Raw genomic sequence first — 24,293 nt, forward strand, 5'->3', positions numbered from 1 at the left:
TCATACAGAAGTTTCCGAGCGACAAGGGAACTAATCTTTAAACAATAATGAAAAGAGACGTAAAATATAATTTATTGACAATCAACACCAATCGTGAAGACAATATATTATTATAGCATAGTCTATAGAATATCGACTATAGAGACATATTTCAATAATTATTTTTTAATTTTACAATTCATAATGTTATATTATACACAATTGTTTGTATATTATGTAAATTGTAAATACTAAATATCACAAAATATATTATAAAGTTTTTGTATCTGTTTGATAATATATATATAAATCAATTTCTTCCCCGTACTTTAAAAAAATAAAAATAAATTTTTTTAAAACTATTTTAATAAAAATGCAATATATTGTTTATAAATTCATTCATTTTGGTACAACCACTAATATTAGAAAAATGTATAAAATTTAACATAGCTTGTAATTCTTTTGAGCCAAGCTATACCTACTGAAGCACTAATTAAAATTATTTCTTCTTTAAACACTCGATATATTGGCGAGTATTTAAGTCGAATGGTGAATATTACCGAAATCATGAAAAAAAAATCGAATACTTCATCTGTAGTCGGTACTCGGTTTACATCGTCACAAGTATCCAAAAAAAAAAAAAAAAATAATTAAGTAAGATTACTTCAAATTCGCATAATCTGATGTACTTTTTTTAAATACGTTTAAATTCTTAGTTTTGCTTTTGCCGTTAAATATCTTGAGCGGAGCGAACGGTCAGTTTGAGAGCGTTATTATTTTTTTTCTATTATGAATTGAGAATTAAGATCATAATATTCATAACACAATAACACATTAATTATTGTTATTATTACTATTATCATAGCTGTAGATTACGTCTTGCGCATCAGTCGCGATCGAAGTCGGTGCGCGGCGTTCGCGGTGACGCGGTGGTTGTAAACTTAAGACTGGCGGTGGTGTAATAATATTGATAAGACGGTCGCTGATAATTGTTATGTGTGCATCTATTATCAATATTATCATTAAATTATTCCAATCATTTAAATTTGAATTTTTTCGCGGATAATTCACGTAACGTCTACGGAGTACGGGTCCTCAGTCGTGCGTTACGGTCGTCGTTTCCTGGTGAGTACGAATTCGATATTTTGTTGTCGGCGTCCCGAACAGCGGTCGGTCCCGTTCGTACGCCGATGCGGTCTTTGTCTCGATCTTTGTTTGGTCGTGGCCTTTGCATTCACTTGACCGGGTTTGACGACGACACGCGCCTTTCCGTGTCTTTGATTTTCACACGTACTTCTTTAGATGGTGAACGGCTGTGGGATGAACGGGACGGCGGTTACGGACTCGGACGTGACGGTTGGACCGTCTACATCGTCCCCCAGGTCCAATAAGCGGCGTGTACGCGGTACTACCAGCCGCACAGTCACATTGCAAATGCTGTTGGAAACGAATATACTCGAACCTGGCGACTCTGTCTTGTCACTCGAGTACATGGTACATTGAACAGTCTTTGCCATTTGACCATCCGTCGAGCGGCATGCACTTGCTAACAGTTGATCTGTGTGGTTTTTATTTTTGTTTCCTTTTGTATTGTTAACGACAGTACGTGTAACACCTGACCGCAGTAGCTAGCTTGCGATTATGATTGATTGGTATCATTCTATTAACGTATGTTGTGTCTATGCTATATTTGGTTTTTATTTTTTGTGGCATTAGTTTGAATTGGAAGATGGCATTACGATTATACACGAATACATAATAATTGTGTATTTTTTGTATACATTCCCTAGTGTGCTATTATTCAATGACTTTTAATTTTTGTGTTTATTACCTAGTACTTTGTGAGTAAATTAAATTGTCAAACAGATTGAATAATTTTATTTCTGTTTTTGAAATTGTGCTTAAAAGAAATATTATTTAAAGATATATTAAAACAAGAAGTATAAATAAAATAAATGTAAGTTATGATTTTTTTTTTTTATTTTAAATCATATTCTTTTTACAGTGTTTTTACATTATACAATTTTGAAACTAATTAAATTTTTTTTTTCTTAGGGTCAAAGATTTATGGGAGATTTATTACCAGATGGTAAAATTCGATCAGTTGAAACATTAAATGAATTTGCATCTCCTAGCGCATGGGCCTATAATTGTAAAAGTATAATTAACAAAATCAAAAAAGCTGGTTGTGGTTGGTCATCAGTAAGTACAATTTATAGTAAATACATTAAAAAAAAAAATGTTTGTTTAATTTAAAATTCATTAAATAGGTACATTTCTTGATAAATAATAATGTTTTCCTCACTTAGTAGTTTAAACTAATAATACTATATTGTTTATTAAGATTTTAGTATTTTTATTTTGATATATTGAAAGAATTTATTACTTCACTTAATTTATTTGATTTTTATTAAATATTTTAACACATAATAGAATTAATTGTTTTTTTCTATTTTTAAAAGTAATATGCTATTATTATGTGGCACACAAAAAGTTCAAACATTTCATATTATTTGAGCAATTTTGATAAAAAAAAGTTATTTATTAATTTACCTTAAAATAAATTTATTAAATTAAGTTTATAATTATAATTATAAATAATTAGTTATAGTTTTTTAGTGTCAGACATCAATTTAATTTACTTTGAATGTTCTTTGTTAAAATATACTTAAATGCTGTGTTCTCTTGCATTTTCATCAATGCACACCTATTTATAGTTTAGTTTAAATTCCAACCATAATAGGTTAGTGGTATAAATTAATTTAATTATTTCTGTTTTCATTATAATAATAAGTATAAATAATAAATAAAGGTTTAGGAAAGAAGTGATTTCCATTAAATTCCCAATAATGCAATAGAATTAGTTTTAGTTATTTAGGTTATGAGTATAAAATGTTTAAGTGTAAATATAATACCATTTAAAGATATTTATTTCAAAGTAAATTTAACAAAACAATATACTTACAGTAATTATAAAGGGGAGGGGTGAAAGAGTTTATGTGTATATATAGTGTTATATCTCCCATTGCAATCAATTTATTTAACCAAATAGGTATCTTATGTCTTATAGTATAAAAATCAATGGTTCTAAATTAAAGTAACTTGATACTTTTTTTGTTGTATAACATGTTATCCATTTATTCCATTTGGTTAAACATTGGTTATTAACAATGAAGCATGTACTATAGTGTACAACAATGTTATATAATACAGTCTTAATTGCCAGTTATTTTTGGTTCTCTATTGGTCTATTGTGTTTACTTTAGTGAGAAATAGTTTTAGACATTATGGTGTCCTTTTAAAGAAAAAGTACTTTATTTGTTAAGCATACTATCTAATAAATTTCTGTAATGCTGTTGTTGAATACAAATGATTTTAACATTAGAAAATCAAATATTTAACTAAATATAAGTGTTTTATTGTGCTTTTTTAATTTTTATAAATACAATCTGTACAACTTTATTTACAATAAGAATATGAGCTATGAATAAAAATGACACGAATTGCATTAGAAAATAAGTAATTAAGCGGTTACACTTTTATAAAATAAAATATGAAAATAAATACATTTTTTTTTTATTTAATAATTTAATCAAGACGTATATTAATAACATATTTTTATTTATTTATTCTCTTAAATTGTTAGTAAAATACATTTTACCACAAAAATTGTCAATTAATAGATATATCAAATAAACCTATGTATTTATGTTATTTCATAGTTAATGAACTAAACTAAATTTATGCTATTGCACCAAGTATGCCTTTTACTATATTTCATTCAAAATTATTAGTATACAATTTCACACATGTATATATGATGAGAGGCTAGTGGATGTGGCGGTTGACTGAAATTGAGATACATTTGCAAATTCAAAATGTTTTCATCTGCTTCCTAGTGTACTCTAATTCTAATATGGTATAGTACATTGCACCTTTAATAGATTTCTATATCATATTCATAACTCATATTTTCATTCACATTATTATGTGCATATCTGAGTTATGAAACAACAAAATATATATTGAAATAAATCTGACCTATAATTTGATATGATATGATAGCAGATAGACAATAAAATAAATAAATATACACTTAGTTATATAAATACTAATCTTTTTGTTGTACATTTAATTTTTTATCTATTTATTGAAATATTAATTTATATGATGAAACACAAATATTTAGAATATGGAAGGTCTGAGAAATATAGGTGATGATTTGAAATAAACAATTTATGAAGTTCTGTAGAGGTTTTACCCAGTAACACATTTGTTACTCCCTTTATCGGTTTTACTCAACTAATGACTTGTCTTCATGTTCTGTGTGATTGGTTCATTCAAAGCTTTTGAAATGTGGTAATCTAGCCTTCTTGACCTTATCTTTTAAGCATATCATCATGTGAGCCGGAAGGGTTGTATATGTGTCCTATTTTTTGTCTTGTTGACACATTGACAAATTGATGTGTGATATACTACATAATAATCATAAATATATAATTACAATACACACACGTGTTTAATAAAACTATTTTATAATAGCTTATTATTAAATAATTGAAAGTATTTATTTTTAATATTCACATAACAAATTAAAACAAAGACATAATAGAACCTATATTTCACTGAATTGTGTAGTGTATTTTTTGAGCAATTATATGTGATGGTGATTCTATTAATTAATAAATAATAAAGATTATTATTATATACAAAAACACATAGATGCTTATAATTGTTGCAATAATTCAAATATAATTTTGCTTACATGTCTCATGATGTAACAACATTTTAACTTTTTAAATGTTTATATACTGCATAATATATTATGTTATATAATTTATATAGTTGTACATAATTACAAATCTTATTCATACAATTTATAATGTCCAATAACGTATAAGTATTTAGTACTAAATAGAGATATTAGAATATTTTAATTTTTATAAAATATGAATATTTAAATTAAATATTTTTTATTCGTAGATTCGGTACAAAGGTAAAAAATTGGATGCATATAAACATGCATATTTTAGAAAAAGAGAATCTTCAAGTATAGAGCACAATATAGTTCCAGGTAAGAATTTAAATGTATACATTTATTTAAAACTATTTATTTTTATAGAATTTAATCGAAACAGTTTTGTTTTATTATTGAAATTAAAAACAATATTTATATTATTTTGATAAATACAATTGACACACATGTGGTATAATGGTTTAATAGTGTTATTTATAACTTTTGTAGATTCTAATTCTTTTCAGATAAATTTACATAATATATGTTTTAAAACTTTTTTTATCAGTTATTATTATTTTTTATATGATTGTTCTAAAAGATTTTTATGACTCTTACTTTCAATAAATTATTTTATCTAGTTATATTTTACTTTGGAAAAATTTTATAACTTAACTATTTACAATTAATTCAATTTTCATTATTTTGTTAAAATTCATAAAACATTATTATGATTTTTAATATTCACCATGTATTTATTGCAATATAAATATGTAATTAATAAACTTTAGATAATTCCAATTAATATTTTTATTTGCTAATCATAAATAAATGATATTATTTTTAGGCATTTATTATCTTAAACATAAATCAAAATAGTAATAAAAAACATAATACAGCTTACATATTTTTTACAGAAATACAGAGTAGTGATATATATCACTATTCTGCTGTTAAAAATATTTTGGTCATATATTATAATTTGTTTACTGTTGTTAATAATATATTAATCAGTCATGATTTGTAAGAAAGTTAACTGTTTGCAGTTACTGCAAAGCTAAAGTTTTTTTTTTTAATGTTGATTTTACAGAGGATGTCAGCCAATGATGTACTTAAATTAGATTTTTTTTTGGGAAGGATTAATTTTTAAATTACCAAATTGAATGACCTGAACTTAACAAAACCTTTTGTAAACTTTAATAGATTATGCTTCAAAAATGTTTTTAAAATAATCAATACCTATTATTGGTACACAGTGGCGCAACAAAAAAATAATGATTTCTTAGAAATATTCAAATACCCATAGGTACTCACATAAGATAATGTTTTGCTATATTATTTAATATTTATAATCAGAATTACATTAAACAATATTAGAAAGGTCTATAAAATTAAAACCATTTATTTTATTATGATGCATTATTTGCTATACGTAAAATTTAAACAAATTTTATATTGTTAGTTTTTTATATTAAAGTGTTATTTGTGTTATATATTATCTGTTAAAGTTTGGATATATCATTTTCTTTGCTATAGTGATATGTTCTTTAAGAATGACATTGATTTATGATTATGAGTTCTGGATTCATTTGATTATATTTTATATACTCAATACTTATAACTCTCTTAAAAATTTAAATAAAGTAAAAGACAATCTTAAAATGTAGATATTGTATTTAGTTAAAGTTCTGTAAGTTAATTAAATTTAAAATTAACGCTACAAACATGAAATTTATTATTGAATTTAAATGCGCTATTATATTTTTTGTATGAAGGAGACAACATTAAATATATATATATATATATGCTGGTATGACATCTGTCACATTTTCCAATATTTATATATTTGCTTATTTTATGTAAAAAAACGGTCCTATAATAATATATGTTAATAAAGAACTGTTTTTAAGTTGAAGATATAGAATCTGATGTTACATATGCAATTCAAAATGAAATTTTACCATCGAATTCACCAATTGAGTCACCTGTTGCAAAAGAACCTATCAAATTTAGCGAAATTCGTTCAAGATCAAGTAATCAGTAAGTTGGTTTTCTTAATACGCAATAATTAATTCTTTTACAAATTTTTTTACTCACATATTTAATAATTGTTATGCTCTGTAAATTTAAGAAAACTATAGTATTTCTACTATAGTACTAAGTAACTAAGTATTTCTTAACAACTGTATTTTTATCTTGTTAAATTATAATTTTTGAACAAGTAGTTTGAATGATATTTTGTATTACAGAAATCTAAATACATTAGTGGAATGTACAGATTGGTCTTGCATTAATAAAGTCCAACCATTTCATGTTAATATATCAGCAAACGCAAAATTATTACTAGATTTTCATTGTCATTTGATGAGTTCAGAAGTTGTTGGATATCTCGCTGGAAATTGGGATTTTTCAACTCAAAGTTTGTGTTTTAATATAACTTTATTTAAATGGATACATTTTTAATTGTAATATACATTTCATAGCATTGACTGTGAAAAACGCATACCCATTCAGAAGTCGTTTACATGATGCTGAACTCACTTCATTGATTGAAGAAGAAATAAGAAACACGTTTACAGCCAAAAACTTGGTTCTTGTTGGATGGTATCATTCACATCCTGAAACAATTGCTACACCTACATTAAGAGATATCGAAGCCCAACTTGATTATGAAGTACAAATAAAAGGACCGACTGTTGAATCATATATACCGTGTGTTGGAATCATTTGTTGTAAGACATTTTTTATTGTTTAATTATTTTTTTGAAAAGTTATTAATTTAGTTTCATGAATGTTGATTTAGCACCTTATAACAAAGGTAAATCAACCCTTGATTCAACTATCACATGTTATTGGGTACTACCATCGTTTGAAAATGAAATACATGATTATGGACGTCCAATGAACATGCATTTTACTACTAAACCAGAAAAATCATTAACATTAGATATTGTTATGGCATTAGTAAGTTATATTCAAGCATGAATCTAAATGTGATTAGTGTGTTTAAAATGTTTTAGGTTGTCATAATCATATATAAATATTTATAAAAATTATATTTCTTTTTTTTTCAGAAAAAATGTGTTGACTTTAATAAATATGATCCGGATGTAATTAATTTTAAAGATAAATACAAAAACGATGTGACTTATTTAGAAAAGCTAAAGGTACATGTTTTTTCAATTAAAAAATAATAGTTAAAATTATTTAATGTGGTGTTTTACTTTAGATTTCGTTGATGGACAAATTTCCTAAAGATGATACAATACACAAATTTTTATGGAATTTCTTAAGTGAAATAGTTTGTATTGGTAGTTCAGGCGATACTGCCAAAAATAATTTGCAAAATTTGATTGCTGTAATCTCATCGCGTCAACTCTTACTATCAACGTCAAGTTTTCGGACTCCAAATCCTTTGATTGAACATTTAGAGTCTTATTTGCAATCATGTAATGCCAATAGTTTGAAGTTAGAAGATGTTCCTACAACTAGTGATTGTTCAAACATAACTTCAGCGAGTATTGCCAGTTCTCTATTTAATGATTTAGACTTTTCTAAAGCAATGTCTTTGATAGGGTTATCTCCATCACGGTATCAAACAGATCCTTTAAAATAGGTTTACAACCTTTTAGTTTTTTAATTTTTTAATTTAATATTTGTAGTAATTTTTATAAATTTTAGAAATATTTATCAATTTATCTATATTTATTATGTATTAATTAAAAATAAATACTTTTTAACTAAATTTATATTAATATAAGTACATTAATGTTTAAATAAAAAAAAAAATGTTATTTTGTCAATATTTATCAAAACATGTATTCAATTGTATAACATAAAAATCTATTTTTGAATATTGTACTTAACTATTTAAGTGTAATTTATCTAGTACATTGTTTTTATTTGGAAATTTAAAATTTGAAAAATGTATACTGTTGAAATTCAGTAAAAATTGGTTTCAAAAATAAGTTATTGGTATTAATTATTAGATAATTTTTTCCTAAATTATGATGATAAAAAAATCTTGAGTTTTTCATCATGGCAATGTTTTTTTTTTTTTTGTTATAACCTGGATTTTATGATAAAACAATTTTGTTATTAATTTGTTATAAATGATCCTATTATACAATTTAATTTATTAAAACAAAAATATATAATAATTGATTAACAGCCTAATTTTTATTTTATTTTTTTAAATATTTATTGTTTTGTAATAATTAAATATGGTAAATAATAATATGTGTATGTGTTTTTAAATATTTGATATGAATAAAATTAGTTTTTGTTTATTTAACTAATTATACCAATATACAATTTAGTTATATTTTTCTATGATGCAAGTTAAAATTTAATTTTTTAAAATATCTATAGTTACTTATTATAAACATCTTTAACAGTTCTGTTTTTCAGTCACAAAAGAGTAATAATAATAATAAAAAAAAAAATGTACCTAGAGATAATATTTCTGAGCAATATCTGTAATTTTTTCGTCTTACTGACAAAATGGCAAATTTACATTAAACCGAACCAATTTAATAATTTTAATTATAACATATTAATGATTTAAGCTGTATTATAAACTTTAAAAGTAATATAAATTAATTTATAAGCGAGAGTTATGATTGTTAAAATGCAATATTATACAATTATGTATAAGGTTATGTACTACAAGGTACTAATAACTCTCTTAACAATAATTTAAATGTTATAAATAACCGACTTAAAAACACTGCTAATGTTTTTTACTTTAAGATTGATAATAATTAATAAGCCACCTACTCCACTTTAATATGTAGGCTGTTGAAGCAGACATTTTTGAGTTTTTGAATTAATGGAGTAATTTTCTAGTTTTTTTAATGGAAACTGCTAAAAGAGAAAAACATTACTGATTACTTCCATTTTCAGTCATAGAATTTGTATTTATGTGAGAAAAATATTTAATGTTCACAACATAATATTGGTAGGTACATATTATTAGTGATATTACTGTGATATTGCCTGACTCCGATCGGGCTAAAATTAATCTATAGACTATAATTATCAACTTTGTTTCAATGGAAATTTAAAAAAATGATAACACAGTCAATACGTAGGTACCTACCTGTTTAATCGCTGTGGAAATTGTTCGAATCTGTTATAAAGCCTTTCCGGATTAACAGGCTGACAACCAAATGTGTCTGTGCGTGTTTCATTCAATATTACATTTAATCGCGTACGTTTAAAAATCACTGCGTACACAATTTTATATTTGTAGACAGTCGTCATTAGGTATCCGATATTCCGATTCAACGCTGTTTTAAACATTATTATCAATGCATTATTCTTATGCAGTAATTATGTAATAGTTCACAAAAAAAAAAAAAAAAAAAATTGCGATAATTCTAATGACTAAGCGTGGCAGTATATCTGTCTCTAAACTTTGAAAGTAGATATGAAACGACTTTCTTGAATATTTTTTGTTTTAAACGATGTAATTTTTAAACAAGTATGGCCGGTCGGAACAGCATGTTCCGGGAGCTTGGTAAAAAGCTGTTTCGTATAAGAAATACACACTCTTTCTAAAAACAAATTCAATAACCGCGTCACATTGTCACAATATAGGTATTTTACAATAGCCATATTTCTACGTGGTTGTGGTGATCAAAGACATGTTACATGTTGTACTTAGTCAGTATTCACCATGCAGGTATAATATCTATATACAAAACTTATGGCAATGTGCAAGCACTTGCACAGGAGCGCAGTAGCAGTTCGTATAACGAATGCAAATATTTTATGAATAACTAAATTTCCCGTAAAATGTTTGCATAAGATAAAATTTAATTGAATGATTAAGCCCGAACGCCAAGTCCTAATTATCCATCAACACCTAGGATAATAATTATTGTGGATGAAAATTGCGAGGGTGCAGTGCACTATGCATTCGCACATACTGCTCCTATCCTCAAATTTCGTGTACCGGAAAAGTCAAACATTTGATACGTTCCGACTAATCTGTAGGTATATATTTATTATTTAGGTACCTACATCTACCCAAATTGCTCGTCATTAAAGTCTCGCGACAATATCCGGACCGGAAATTCGGAGTGTTACAAGGGAAGATGATCACATCTACCCGACGTGATGACGAAAAATAATAAAATCTATGCGTATCGATCTATAACGCGATCGTAGGCAGGTAATACTTAAAAGAAAAAATAACGGCAACAACATACCTAGTAACGATTCGGCGCCGTGGAAACAAAACGGCGATACAAAACGTACGACTATCATGGCAGCAAATAATATTGTGTTATTATCGTACCGACTTGGAAAATTCGGCGAACGCGACGGTACAAACAGAATAAGGTACAGCCTCTTCATACGGCCATACCGACACAAATGTGTCGTACACTTTGTGTTCGCTAAAAAAAAAGAGCTTTGCAATACCAGTTCGACAATGGATGCGAGTGTGTTTTTCGGTTCGTCGCCGACCCTGGACCTCGAGCCCAAGTTCGTGTTCGGCATAACCAACAACGTACCGGGAAACTGTCTGTACTGGAAAAACGACGTGATCGTGTACCCGGCCATGTCGGTAATCGTCATCTACAACACGAAGGACAACACGCAGAAGTTCATCTACCTGACCGAAGGATCGCGGAGAGTCATCACTGCCATGGACTTGAACACCAACAAGTATGTGTTATAATGCGTTATCGTTGAATGGTGTAGTTTCGCTCAGATTGGATACCGGCGTACCGTATAATTTAGTTATAACCTAGAGGCGGGAAAAATGACTAATTGCTCGAGCAACACGCCAACACGTAAAGTTTTTTGACCTAAATATACGCATTGATTAGAAATGCCTTGAGTTGGTACGTAATAATATTTATGATCAATAGCATGAGTTATACAGCGCCTTTACGCTATTACACATCATATATGGTACGTAATATGATTAAGTACCTATACCTACCTATTAAGTGTAGCGTATAACGTTTGATTGAATCGGAAACTTTCTGAACCAGAGCTGAAAGTACCTTGTACTTATAGCCTATAGCAAGGGTCTTCAAACTACGGTCCGTGGGCCGGATGCTGGCTCCCGATTAAGTTTTCACCGGCCCGCCAAATAATGGCAAATATTCTAAAAATGTGTATAGTTTTCATAGTCGTTATCGCGCGCACTAGCAGTTATGAGTTGTATTGGCTGTAATTTATGTGTTCATATATTTTGGCTCGCTAAGAGCTTTTTTTATTTTATGTAGGATAAAAAATGTTTGGAGACTCCTGGCCTAAAGGAACCTATCGACTGGAGAGTAAGTCATAACGTTGTATTGGCAATTTTGTCATTATCATTTATCTTGGTGCTAATTTCAATTTATAAATTATAATATAGACAAATGCAGTTATTTAAAAACAATACGTTGGTTTAAAACGGGTTTGAATTAAAAATTAATAACAACTAGATATCTATGTACATGATATGAATATATAATAGCCAATAGGGGAGGGACAGATAAAATATCAAATTCGTACATTTAAATACTTAAATATATTGATTTACACCAAAATAGGTAGTTAAATAAGAAGTTAATAGAAATTAAGTAAAAGTATTACATTACGTATTATTTTGTTTTTTTCATTTAAGTATGAGCTTATTATTGTGTTTTATTGACTTTCGCGTAAATTATTAATATTAATATAAACTCAGAAATATTGTAGAAACTCGATTGTTACAATAATAAAATTATCAAACTTAGATAATGAACTATTATATTATCTAATATAATAATTTATAATATTAAACATCAAAAGTGTACGTATAAAAATTGTTATAAGCATTTATAATAGAAGAAATTGACGTTTCATTGGTTTTATTTAAAACTTTTACCCAAAAATTCTAGAGAGGTTTTAAAAAATGTTGAGTCGACCCAAGCCTCCCGCCTTTAGTTACATCTATGTAACTAGTACTTATAGTATCGAGATCAGTCAATATTTATTTTTAAGTATCTTGTACATCATTGCTTGCACCTAAACCCAAGTACTTTAAATGGCTTGCAGTCACGTTTTGGCTGTAGCGACGATAGATGAGAAAGAATCAGTGGACGGGATAGTGAGCGGTACCAGCGCGAGACCGGTGATCAGCATTTACGATCTACGCACGTTGGACTTGAAACACGTGTTCCAGGAGCCGGACAACAACGACAATGACGAAGACGGCAATGCCGAAGACAATGGATCGAAAAAGACTTTTCGACGGAGGTTCACTAAAATTCATTTTTTATGGGACAATATCTTCGTGGCGGCTCTTGTCGTCGGTGGTCATGACGGGTCGGATTGCACTTTGTATTATTACAGCTGGAGAAATTCAACGATCGAAACGTATGTGCGGATTAATGGCCCCGTGTCTGACGTAAGTTGTGAACTTTAACGCGTGCTGAGTGTGTATGTGTGTAAGTGGTGCATTTAGCAAAAATTGAAAGGTAAAAATAAAAATAGAATTTTCCGAAGGGGGTTTTTTTCACTTTTATTTGACTAACCGAAACTTACGAATGTATAGCATAAAAATAAGTGCTAATTATACTGTATTGAGGTTTCAATTCTTGAATTCATAATAAATATTTTTACTTATATTTTGGACATCAACATTTTATAATAATATGTATTATTTTGATGTTTTACAATATAGGAATTAAACATACATATTGTTTCACAAAAAAAAAAAAAAAAAAAATAGTATAAATATATATTAGGTAGGTACTAATATAAAAATTGAAATATATCTCGATATATAATTTTAAATAATTAATATAAACGAAATAATAATATATATTTTTTTAAATTCAATGTTTCCCTTTTATTATACGAGTATTATATTTACATATTATAGGAAGTAGGTACATTATATTATTATTTATTATAGTCTATTATGTTTTAGTTATAGCTATAGGCATAATGTCCAAACCAAAAATAATTTCATAAACAAAGAAAGCTATAGGTTTTTATCAACATTTTAAATTTAATAATAATTATTTATTTTTATTTGTATAAAATAAATGTAAAGTGACTTTACATTCTTTTAATATTAAAGTTATGTCAGTGGCGTATTAAGGATTTTTTCTTGGGGGGGGGGGGGACTTACCATCATCATCACCACTGTTTCTCAAACATTTTGAGAGTTGATATTGTCAATAAGTACACACATGTTTTTATAAATTTGTTTTATTAAAATAAGAAATAGTGATAAATGAAAATATGTAAAATAAATATGTAAATTTTTATGTATTATGTAGGACGTTACTAGTATACTAATATAGAGTCTTTATGATACGAGTATATTGACTACTGTGTATACATAAATTAACAATAATTAAACCACTAAATCAGTTGATTTTGAAATTAAAACAAAAATTACGATAAAAGTTTATAGGTACTCAAAGACTTCAACAGTTGAACATTAAACATATTACCTAACTTTAAGGTTAACGACAACTGTCTGAGTTAGTGCAAAAGCGTAAGTGTACGACTTATAAAGGTACGGTTTCCAAGCTGCGGCTGGCCGCAACGACTAACGCAGTCCGACTGGTGCTATTTATAATTGCGAGTGTGGTTTTCAATACGCCATCGACGTTTGCGATTCATACATAGTCGTTGCGATATTCTAAATGCAAATGACAGTGATCTAAACGATTCTCCTGTTGCAAGATACCTACGAATTATATAATAAAATAGATATATTAATTTATATATGAAATTTACACTTCATATTTAGAAATTAAGAAATTTTAAAACACGTTCCAATGCATTTTTATATTCAAATAGTAATAAAGACATTATAATATAGGTAAAGTTAACAATTAAAGGTATAACTTATAATTATAAGGTAATATTTTTTAGTGTAAGTATATAAGTTAAGTATTAAAATATATTTACCTTAAAGTAACGGCTAGTTTTTCATCTGCTGTAATTGGTTTTTTCACGTGGTTAGATGGAGGTAATGATATGTCGTCCTTAATTAATGATAATTAAATTGATCATAATTTAAAAGGAAAAAAAATCACGAAATTTTTTTGTATTATCATTTAAATGTCCTTTTATAAGCACTTCAAAAAAACCTTCCTCGACTCTGGTTGTAAACAATTTGTTGATTGGATTTCTTTTTTTACTAGTTAATAACAGATTATACCTATTATTGTCTTCTTCTTCCTCTTCTAATAACAGTAAAATTATATTATTATTATTAGCAATAATTTGCTCCATTGCTACTTTGTTAACAACAATTATTATAACAAAAAAATCAATTACCAAAACACACGTCAGTACTCCACAAAATATTAGGATAAAATGAATTCCGATAGTCGCAACGTTTTGCGGAAACCAGTCGCGGCACGCAGCGTTTAGTCGCATCTTGGAAACCATACCTTAAGTTATAGTTAATAGTAAGTTGTGCTGGAATAAAAATAAAGTATTGCAATAATTAATGATAAAAATAACTCTATTTTAGTATATTAGTTTGGTTGTTATCTGTACTGAATACGTATTTTGTCGTACTATTAGAATTATGTAGAGAACGTAGAACGAAAATTTATAATTATATGTATTACACTGTTTGTTATAACTTAAAAGTTATAAATATGCAATATGTTTTAAATTTTTGCTTCATTTTAAGCTAGGTATAACATAAAAGTATTATACAGGTCGCTGAATATTCAAATAATGTTTATCATTTACTGTGAACTTACGAGCTATAATTGCTTTAAAATAGTAATCAAACGCTTATTATTAAAAGCATAGTTATAGCTGGATGATTATTGACATTACTTATCAATCTATCAAACCTGTATGTTTAAATACACCAATGCGTTGTTTTAATGTTGAAACGGAGTAATGTATAATTTACTGTAGTTAATTATAGTTACTAAAAAAAAATTAAATATTATCATCTTACGAGTTACGAGTAAAAAGTTGTACATCCTTCTTATTTGTTTGTATAAAATCTTCTGCTTATAGTTATAAATACAGCCCTGATTAATTATGTATTTATAGATGGCATTGAATCCAATCGACACTGCAATATGTTGTTTTGTAGGAAAAGAGTTGTTCCGGTTGATGACTAAACCCGAGAAGGATTGGCAGCAATATGGTTTTCGTGAAGCTGACGGTATACATTTTACGTGCGTCTGTTGGTTGTGCGGAGACAGGTACAGTATACGTCTATGGTGTTTATATCTACAGAGTGGGCTATGGCAATAGGGACAAAAATAGATAAACATAACTTAGTATGTTTTAGATGTACAAATATTTTATTAATATTTTGTTGTATATAAATAAGTGCCATTTATTTTTTTAAAAATTACATCAGGTATATGACGATCTAAAAAATTTGAATGAACGCGCTGAAGCAATTCTTCATTAATTATTGAAATTTTTGCTCTAATTGTATCCTTAAAGACATAATAATATAATGTAATAACTTGTCGATTGATCAGCGTTTTCCAAATGTTTCCTCCAATGCGACGCTATAGTGATAAAAAGTGCTTGCGGACACCACAGCAAAAATTAATAACATTAATGTTATTATGAAGTTTTTTCTTTACTTTTTAAAATAATTTTTTTGTTAATTTTTAGTGCTTTAAGTTCAAAATTTTGACAGTTGTATTTAAGAAACAATAAATTAAAAGTTTAAATATGTTTAATAAAAAATAAAAAGGAAAAGAAAAATGTTAAATTATGCGTGTTATGTAAAAAAAAAAATAGTTAAATAATTTTATTCCTGATAATAACAAAGTCACTCAAGTAAACTTGTTCTTACTTAGTTAGGCTTGTCATTCAGGTGTTTGCTTGAAAGTGTAACAGACTATATGATATTTATTGATTGAGCGGGTTTTGTGACAGTACAGGTGTTTGGCGGGCACCATTGATGGCAATGTTATTCTCTTCAAGAACGGCGACCCACAAGCTGTGTACCGCGTTGACGCGATTAGTGAAATCGACGTGACTATAATAATGACAGAGATCCATCAGCTATCCATGACCACGATGTCCGCTAATCTGTCAAGGAACAACATTGTTCGGAGCTGTTTTACATTCGAATTTGGTTTGGTGCTGTTGGTTGGCGATTTTACCATTTATCATTTTCGGAAAATGGATGAAGGACGGAGGTAAATATACATACACACTCGGGAACGGATCTATTTAACGGATCAATCGTTCGATTATCGCGGTGATTAGTTCGGTGATAGAACGGGTGCACCATTATATAATGGTGATTATATATGTACTGGTAAGGAGTGTTGGCTTTCGTACTTGTAGGTTGTAATCAAGAAAGCATTTCATGAAATTGTATACATAATGTAACTCTGATTAAGGCTCAAGAATTAAAACATTGAAAAATTACATTTTTAACGCTTTAATATGCACTTAAAAATACTAAAATAAACACAAAAAATAGGTAAATATACAAAATAAAATTGTCAACAAAATTTTTTGCTTTTTATAAAAGAACTTTTGGATTTTTTTTTAAAATACAAATTTCATTTTTTTTTTTTATAAAATATGGGAATAAGTATTTAGGAACTATTGGTCAGGTATAAAATGTTAATGCGATAAATTCGATAATTGCAGTACAATGTGTCTAACAAAAATTTTTAAAAATAACCAAACTATTGAAAATCAATAGAATAAATTGTCCGAAATCATAATTTATAAGTCATAACAACCAATAACGTAGCTACTGTTTGAAAATAAAAATGTATGTTTTCGTTGGTTTATTTGTATACTTTATTGGAATTACATTATTTATTTCCTTAATTATATAAAATTATACCTTAAACCTTTAAATTAGCAAAATAGCATTAGAAACCGTAAATATGCATAAATTAGCAAAATTAAATTTCTTATACAATATCAGGAAAGTGTGAAACAAATTTGTATTTTTCTTACAATGTTCTATGATTTATTAAAATAATTATGTATTTACAAGAACTTCCGAATCTTGGATATGGATTTAAGAAGTGGTAATTGAAAAAGTGATGGAGTGTTTAATTCTGAAATGAAGTTTTAAGCCACTGTTCACGGGCTAAGTTAATTTTAATTTTCACAGATACGAAAAAACCTACAAGTTTATCAAGGAAGAGTACCGGTACCTGCAGCAGGAAGAGGTAGAGGATGAGTTACCAATGCATTACATAGAGAGCGTATGCATTAGCCCCAACAGCAAGATATTGACGTTTATTACGAAACGACCTCAACTATACCACGCACTACTATCTCAACCGGATGAAAACGATGACGAATCGACGATGCTTGTAAGATGATATAATTATACTAATTACTAGTACATTATTATTGTTATCGGTGTGATCACGGAGATACCTGTAAGGTGCAGCGTTTAACCAAATTCTGGTGTAATTTAAATTATAAGATTCTCTACGGTATTTTGCGATTTTGTTAGAAAACCATTAGGTAGGATTTTGATTCAGTGGTGCAATTTTTCCAATCAACGTGTTCATGAATTACCTTTAAAATTTAAAAATTTGAATTTTTTTTTTTTAGTTTGATTATTGCAGCGTTCAATATCTTTTTCAATTGATATTCAAAGTTCAAATTGGAAATGTGTTTTGTAGGTTAAGTAAAATTTATTTGTGAATTTATAAGTTAAAATGCGAGCATAAAAGGAGTAAAATTCTCAATGTAAAACGCCTACACTCCAGTAATCGAAAAAAAACTAACCTAATAAAAAAGAAATGAAATAAACCGGGGATATTTCTTTCAGAAAATAAGATTTTTAATAATCATTTTCAACTGGGAAATTATTGTCTTAAAGATGTTTCGAAAAATTAATTCATCAAGATCTAGGTTCTATTAATCGTAGTCAATGATACGTATTTTATGATATGTATAATCAATATACTATATAATAGTAGGTATATAACTAGCATAATGTTCTATTTTTGGTATACTTGTGCGGCAAATGAACGTATTTTACACTACTGGTTTAGTGTTTTTTTGTTTCTTCGTCAGAGTTTGCCGACTATACCTGGACCACTTGGCGTTGATTTGCATCATGGTGTTGTGGAGAGCTTATCAACAAGCTTGTGGAAACCGATTCTAATGACATGTGGCAAATTGGACTATACCATCAAGGTGTGGGATTATGTGCAGTGCACGTTGCTGCTGTCCAAACATTACCCAAAACCGGTGTGCATCGTATCAATGCACCCCACTGGGCTGTATTCCTTAGCAGCGTTCTCAGACCACTTGGAGTTCCAGATGGTACAGATGGACGATCTGGTGCCGTTGAAAATCTTCCCAGTCAGAAACTGCACAGCGGTCACGTTTAGCGGGTCCGGTCACATGTTTGCCGTGGCTAAACCGGGTGCTATAGAGGTATACTGTTCACTAATGTTTGTGAAATGTTTTTCGTGCCTCGGACACTTGGGACCAGTAAGTATTGCATGCATTTATTCATAAAGTATCAAGTATTGAGTAAAGAACTGACTAACTAACTAATAAATAGGGTATAGATTTTGAACCACTAAAAACGATAAATAGCGTTTAAAATAAAGAAATAAAACATTAAAAATCCTTTAAAAAGGCTTAAAAAATTTTACAACAACGTCATTGATTTTAGTTTTATTTAAAAATAAAAAATTATAAATCATTTGGTTTTTCAAAAATGCATTATATACTAAAATTTAATGCTCTAAAATGTCATTAAAAAAATAAAAAAGTATAAAATTCTACGTTAAAACGTAATTTGCATTTATTAATAGCTTATTAAGTTCCGTTTCGAACTATTAGAAAAAATAACAAATTCTATAAAAAATCTTACTATTTAATAATAAGTTATTGTACATTATAATTTATAATTCTAATTGCTAGAATAAGATTAACTATTTTATGGTATATCGCACTAATAGTTTTGTTTAATACATAATTAAGATTACACTGCGATAGTATATTTAAGCTATTTCGGTATATTTCTGCCGGTGGTTCATTATTCCGTCATTTCTTAGATATAGGTTGTTAAAATAAACTGATGAATGATAAGCTAAATTAATATTAGCTATTACTGATTTCAAAGCATTTTTACACTTTCTTTACTCTTCGATCGTGGTTGTTTTTTTTAATTTTGTAATTGAGTTTAACTAGTCATAAATGTTTTTAGATTTAAAAAGTGTAAAATATTTTAAAAGAAACTCCGAGAAAAATATGAAAATTAATAGATTTGGAAATTTTATTGTTAGTGTATAATGGCTCTTTAGATATGCACTCATAATATAATTTAATGAAATAATCTTATTAATTCTTTAATGTTTTAGAATTTCTATATGAGTCTTTTGATCGAGGCTCATTATTATTTTTTTGTAAAATATAAATAAATAAATATATTTTCACAAAAAAAAAAAAAAAAACTTAAAACAATTTTTTATTTTTCTATAATGGTGAGATTTTTAAATATTATATTATATATAGTTAATAAAATTTGAAGTTATGATAACTATTTATTATTTAGGCACCTTAGTTGCGAATTTAGGAATTTTTTTTTTGGGAATCAAAATTTTTCCTATTAATTTTGTAAATATAATTAACAATTTGATATTAGTTCTTGCAACTATAATTAATTGTTAAAAAAGTCCCGAGCCCCTTGAGCCTCCCATGAATCTACTACTGAGGCACCTTTATCATATTATCCATTTATACAATGGAAACTTAACTTTGAATAGATTGAAAAGTTGGTCTGGTGCAACCACGATATGAATATAGTCGCTTACGATATTGTTGGTGCCATATGTACATTTGACACAAAAACCGGAAAAGTTTTAACGCATATTGCTCCCTACACGGGTGCAGCTTATACGGATTTGGCAGTTGGACAAGATGTTAATCAATTATTCGTCATTGCTAAGGACGGCAGTTTGAAAGAAGTCTACGATCGAAAGGTTTTCAATTCTGTTCATGTTTGGTTTATGAAGACGTCGCTCTAAAATGTGCCATCTTCATAATAATATTTGGTATACGCATAATATTAAAGTATTGAACCAAATTATTTTTTTCTTGTTCTAAATTTTGTAGTTTACTTTGTGAAAAAGAATAATGTTATTGTCATCTACTTAATGTTAGTATAATTTTGATTGTAAATTAGATTAAATTTAAATAACGTGATATAAATACTATTATACATAAAATAAGTTTCAAAATTAAATATCTGCAAAATTGATATAAACAAAACGTAGATAGTATTATTTTTTTAAGTTTTAGACATTTGTAGTTAACTCAAAAATGAACCAGTGAGTAGAAGCCTAAACAAATTCAAATTATAGTACTAAATAATTTTATCACGAAAAATTTCCAATAATTAATATAGATGTAACAGATTATAGTGTGGCGTCATAGTAATTTAAAAAAGTCTTATATTTGATAAGATAGATTATATAAATCACTATTGTTTTGAAAAATGTTGTATTGAAGGTTAAACGTGAAGTGAATTTTTATGGAGTACCATTGAATGCAGTATCAGTTTCTAAGTCAAATTTGATTTTATTCATAGCAGCCGAAAATGGTGTTATATTGACTGTAATATTACCTATGGGAGTTCAAATCGAATACAAAGAATTCAAAATTCATAGTAATAGTATCAAGAAGGTATGTTAAGTATGAAAATTGTCAGGATATAATGGCTAAAAATTTTAAAATTACTACTATTTTAAAATTAAATAGCTTATTAAAAATATTAAAACTATCATAATACGAGTGAAATTAAAATAATTTGTTTATTATTGTTTTACTCAAGTAAAAATCATTAACTTTTATAATAATTCGATAGATAATATTCAGAATACAATTTACGTAAAAAACTATTTTGTAAAAAATGTAATACAGTTATATCTGTGTGAATAAATTGATTATTTCGACAAAACTAAAGTAAAAAGTCAAATTAAAAATACTATTTATTATTTTATTGTTTATACTTACTATAAAGAATATATCAACTTATAATAATTTAATTTAATTCTAAAAACTATTTAAATTTAAAATACACTGAGGACAATTACATTAAAATACATGATTTATTAATAATAAATAAAAATTTATAATTTTATTGTTTATAGATTTATAAGATTATTTTTCTTTAATGTAATAAATTTAATTAAGCATGTATTGTTACTATCGCTTCTTGCATTATTATTGAAATATGTTTAAAGAATCATTTTTATTTGTTGACATGTACGTATTGATTAAGATGTGTTTAGCAACAGACGGCTCAGTTTTGATTTCTTGTTCAGAAGATTCGAATATATGTGTATGGGAAGTAAAAAACACAGAGAATATAACTAGAAAGATTGAAAAAACGCATGTTTATACTGATGACATACTAGTTAACTTGTCAAAATATGATAAATTGCAAGAAAATATTAAGAAAATTGAGACAGCGGTTAATAAATTAGAGACAGAAAATACAATTAATTTAAATACAACAGTAAAAGCAAAAGAACAGGAAATTAAAGATATAAATAAAGCAAACACAACGCAATATTATGAAACTATTAAAAAAAATGAAGTAATAGATTTTATATTTTAAATGATACAATATTAATATATAATTGATTTAAGGAGGAGCAAGAAAAACAAAAAAAATTGATAAGTAAACTCAAATTTGAGTTAAATCAATTAACTGAAACAAATGAGCAGAGTATAATCAACTTAGAATCATACTATAACAAACAATTAGTATACAAATATAAAAAATTTTCAATTCTTGAAAACTACGGATTTCAGTTGACTTCTGGGTTACAAAAGTAATTTTTTACGATTTTATACAATATAATATAATAATTTATAATTTAATCCAATCGAATTAGAAATTTAGAAGCAGTGCAAGATACTTTAGACAAAGAATTACAGGAGGCAGCAAGTAACAATGAAAAGAAGCTTAGAGAAAAACTTGAAGACATATTACAAGTATATAATATGATTTATTACTAAAGTGTGTATTAAAAATTTAAAATAATTATGAAATTGTTTTCAGTCGAAGGAAAAACTGATTAATGAAAAAAATAATACTAAAATGTTAGTAGGTGATACTGAGAATAATGTAGATGAAAACGTTTTTAGTATAAAAAATAAATTCACCGATAAGCTGAATAATTTAAAAGATTTATATTCAAAAACAATGAGTGCTTTAGCAGAGGATAAGATTAAATATAACTTGTATGTAGTTTTAGCACATATTAATAGGTAATTATATAAGTACATTGTATGTTAATTATGAACATCGTTAAAGGTATAAACAAAGTATCGATGAACTAAGGCGGTCATCAGAACTCCTTACAAAAGATATGGAAGAATTAAAACTGGCGGCCAACAAAAAAAAAAATAGAATTTTTGTTTTGACAAGATTAATAAAACAATGCAAGGAGATTATACCGCAAAAAAATATTCAAATTTTAGATGTTAAGCAACAAATGTCACTATTAGTAAAAGATTTAAAAGTGCTTAAGGAAGATATCATTGAATTAGAACAAACCACAGAACCATTAGAACTGGAAATACAAGAAATAAAAAATTTGAATGATCAAGTAACTAAAAATTATTTTACCTATACTAAAATAGTTGGTATTAAAAACCAGGTAGCTATTTAAATTATAATATAGTTACTTTTGTATCTATATTTATGTATAGATAGACATTAAACTCGAAGTTGATATTGATGCAATGAAAAGTTTAAATGTATCTTTGGAAGAATTAATAAAAAAGAGGTTTGATACAAAAACTGAATTAAATAAAAAAAAGGCAACATTTAGAAAATTTGTCAAATATTATCAAACAAATGGAAATTGATATACGTGTGGCTTCTCAAGTGTATCATAATACACTTGAAAACAAAAGATTAATAATTGTAAGTTGAATGGGTTATTCGAAGTTAAAAAATAAAACATTTAAATATTGTTTAGAATTTCTTCAAAAAACATGTTGGAGAAACTGAGATTCGTGAGATTGAAGAAAGAGAAATAAAAGGGCGAGAAGAGTTTTTCAAGCAGGATGATTTTTTGAAACGCCGAATTAAAAGTCTGAGAAATATGTTAAATTCTTTTGGCAAGAAAAACAAATTTTATTATTTAACAATGGAAGAAAACACGAATCTTATGAAAGAAATTAATAATCTACGGAAAAACGCTAATACCTATTTAAAAAAATACAATAATTTAAAAAATATATTGGAAATGGAAGAAATCAAAAAAGACACGCATAAAGGAGTTATCAAAAAAAAAAAAATTTAAAAACTGTAATTAAAATAGATGAAATATATTATATTTTGTTAGTAAAAAAAAAAAAAAATTTATAAGTTTTACATTTAGAAAAATTATTTTAAAATACGGTGAAAAATATTAAAAATTATAAATTAAAGGCATAGAAAGAATTTGTGGATGAATTATTTAAATACAATAATTATATATGAAGTAATAATAATTTTTAGATGTATGAATAATCAAAAAAAATCAACATAACTCTATTGAAAAATATTATTATATAATATGCAAAAATAATTAAAAAAGGAAAAACTTAGCTGATTATGTAGTTATATATAGTTCAATTG

General features: G+C 27.0%; 2 protein-coding genes across 5 annotated transcripts; both read left to right on the top strand.

The window, feature by feature from the left end:
* The first annotated feature begins 985 nt into the window (after positions 1–985).
* On the top strand, positions 986–8,387 carry LOC112598328 (MPN domain-containing protein). 4 transcript variants are annotated; one of them, XM_025344737.1, is made up of 10 exons: positions 986–1,225; positions 1,282–1,473; positions 2,035–2,181; positions 4,963–5,053; positions 6,625–6,754; positions 6,964–7,133; positions 7,198–7,446; positions 7,518–7,678; positions 7,789–7,881; positions 7,944–8,330. In XM_025344737.1, exons 2-10 carry the CDS (start codon positions 1,282–1,284, stop codon positions 8,328–8,330), a joined length of 1,620 nt encoding a protein of 539 aa, XP_025200522.1. In that variant the 5' UTR covers positions 986–1,225. The 4 variants fall into 4 exon arrangements, with proteins under 4 accessions (XP_025200522.1, XP_025200521.1, XP_025200525.1 ...); XM_025344736.1 differs by having other exon boundaries at positions 986–1,104; XM_025344740.1 differs by lacking the exon at positions 1,282–1,473 and having other exon boundaries at positions 986–1,104; positions 7,944–8,387.
* Positions 8,388–11,153: 2,766 nt separating this feature from the next.
* Positions 11,154–23,976, top strand: LOC112598322 (cilia- and flagella-associated protein 57-like). The gene is given in 16 exon segments (XM_025344731.1): positions 11,154–11,389; positions 12,755–13,106; positions 15,740–15,894; positions 16,594–16,854; positions 17,796–18,000; positions 18,716–19,138; positions 20,422–20,637; positions 21,167–21,340; positions 21,939–22,256; positions 22,310–22,494; positions 22,558–22,657; positions 22,725–22,906; positions 22,980–23,274; positions 23,378–23,479; positions 23,481–23,594; positions 23,650–23,976. Coding segments are annotated over 16 exon segments (3,645 nt in total).
* The last annotated feature ends 317 nt before the right edge of the window (positions 23,977–24,293 follow it).

Source organism: Melanaphis sacchari, unplaced genomic scaffold (assembly GCF_002803265.2).
Source record: "Melanaphis sacchari strain LSU unplaced genomic scaffold, SCAv2.0 Contig47_pilon_pilon, whole genome shotgun sequence".
Lineage (NCBI taxonomy): Eukaryota > Metazoa > Arthropoda > Insecta > Hemiptera > Aphididae > Melanaphis > Melanaphis sacchari.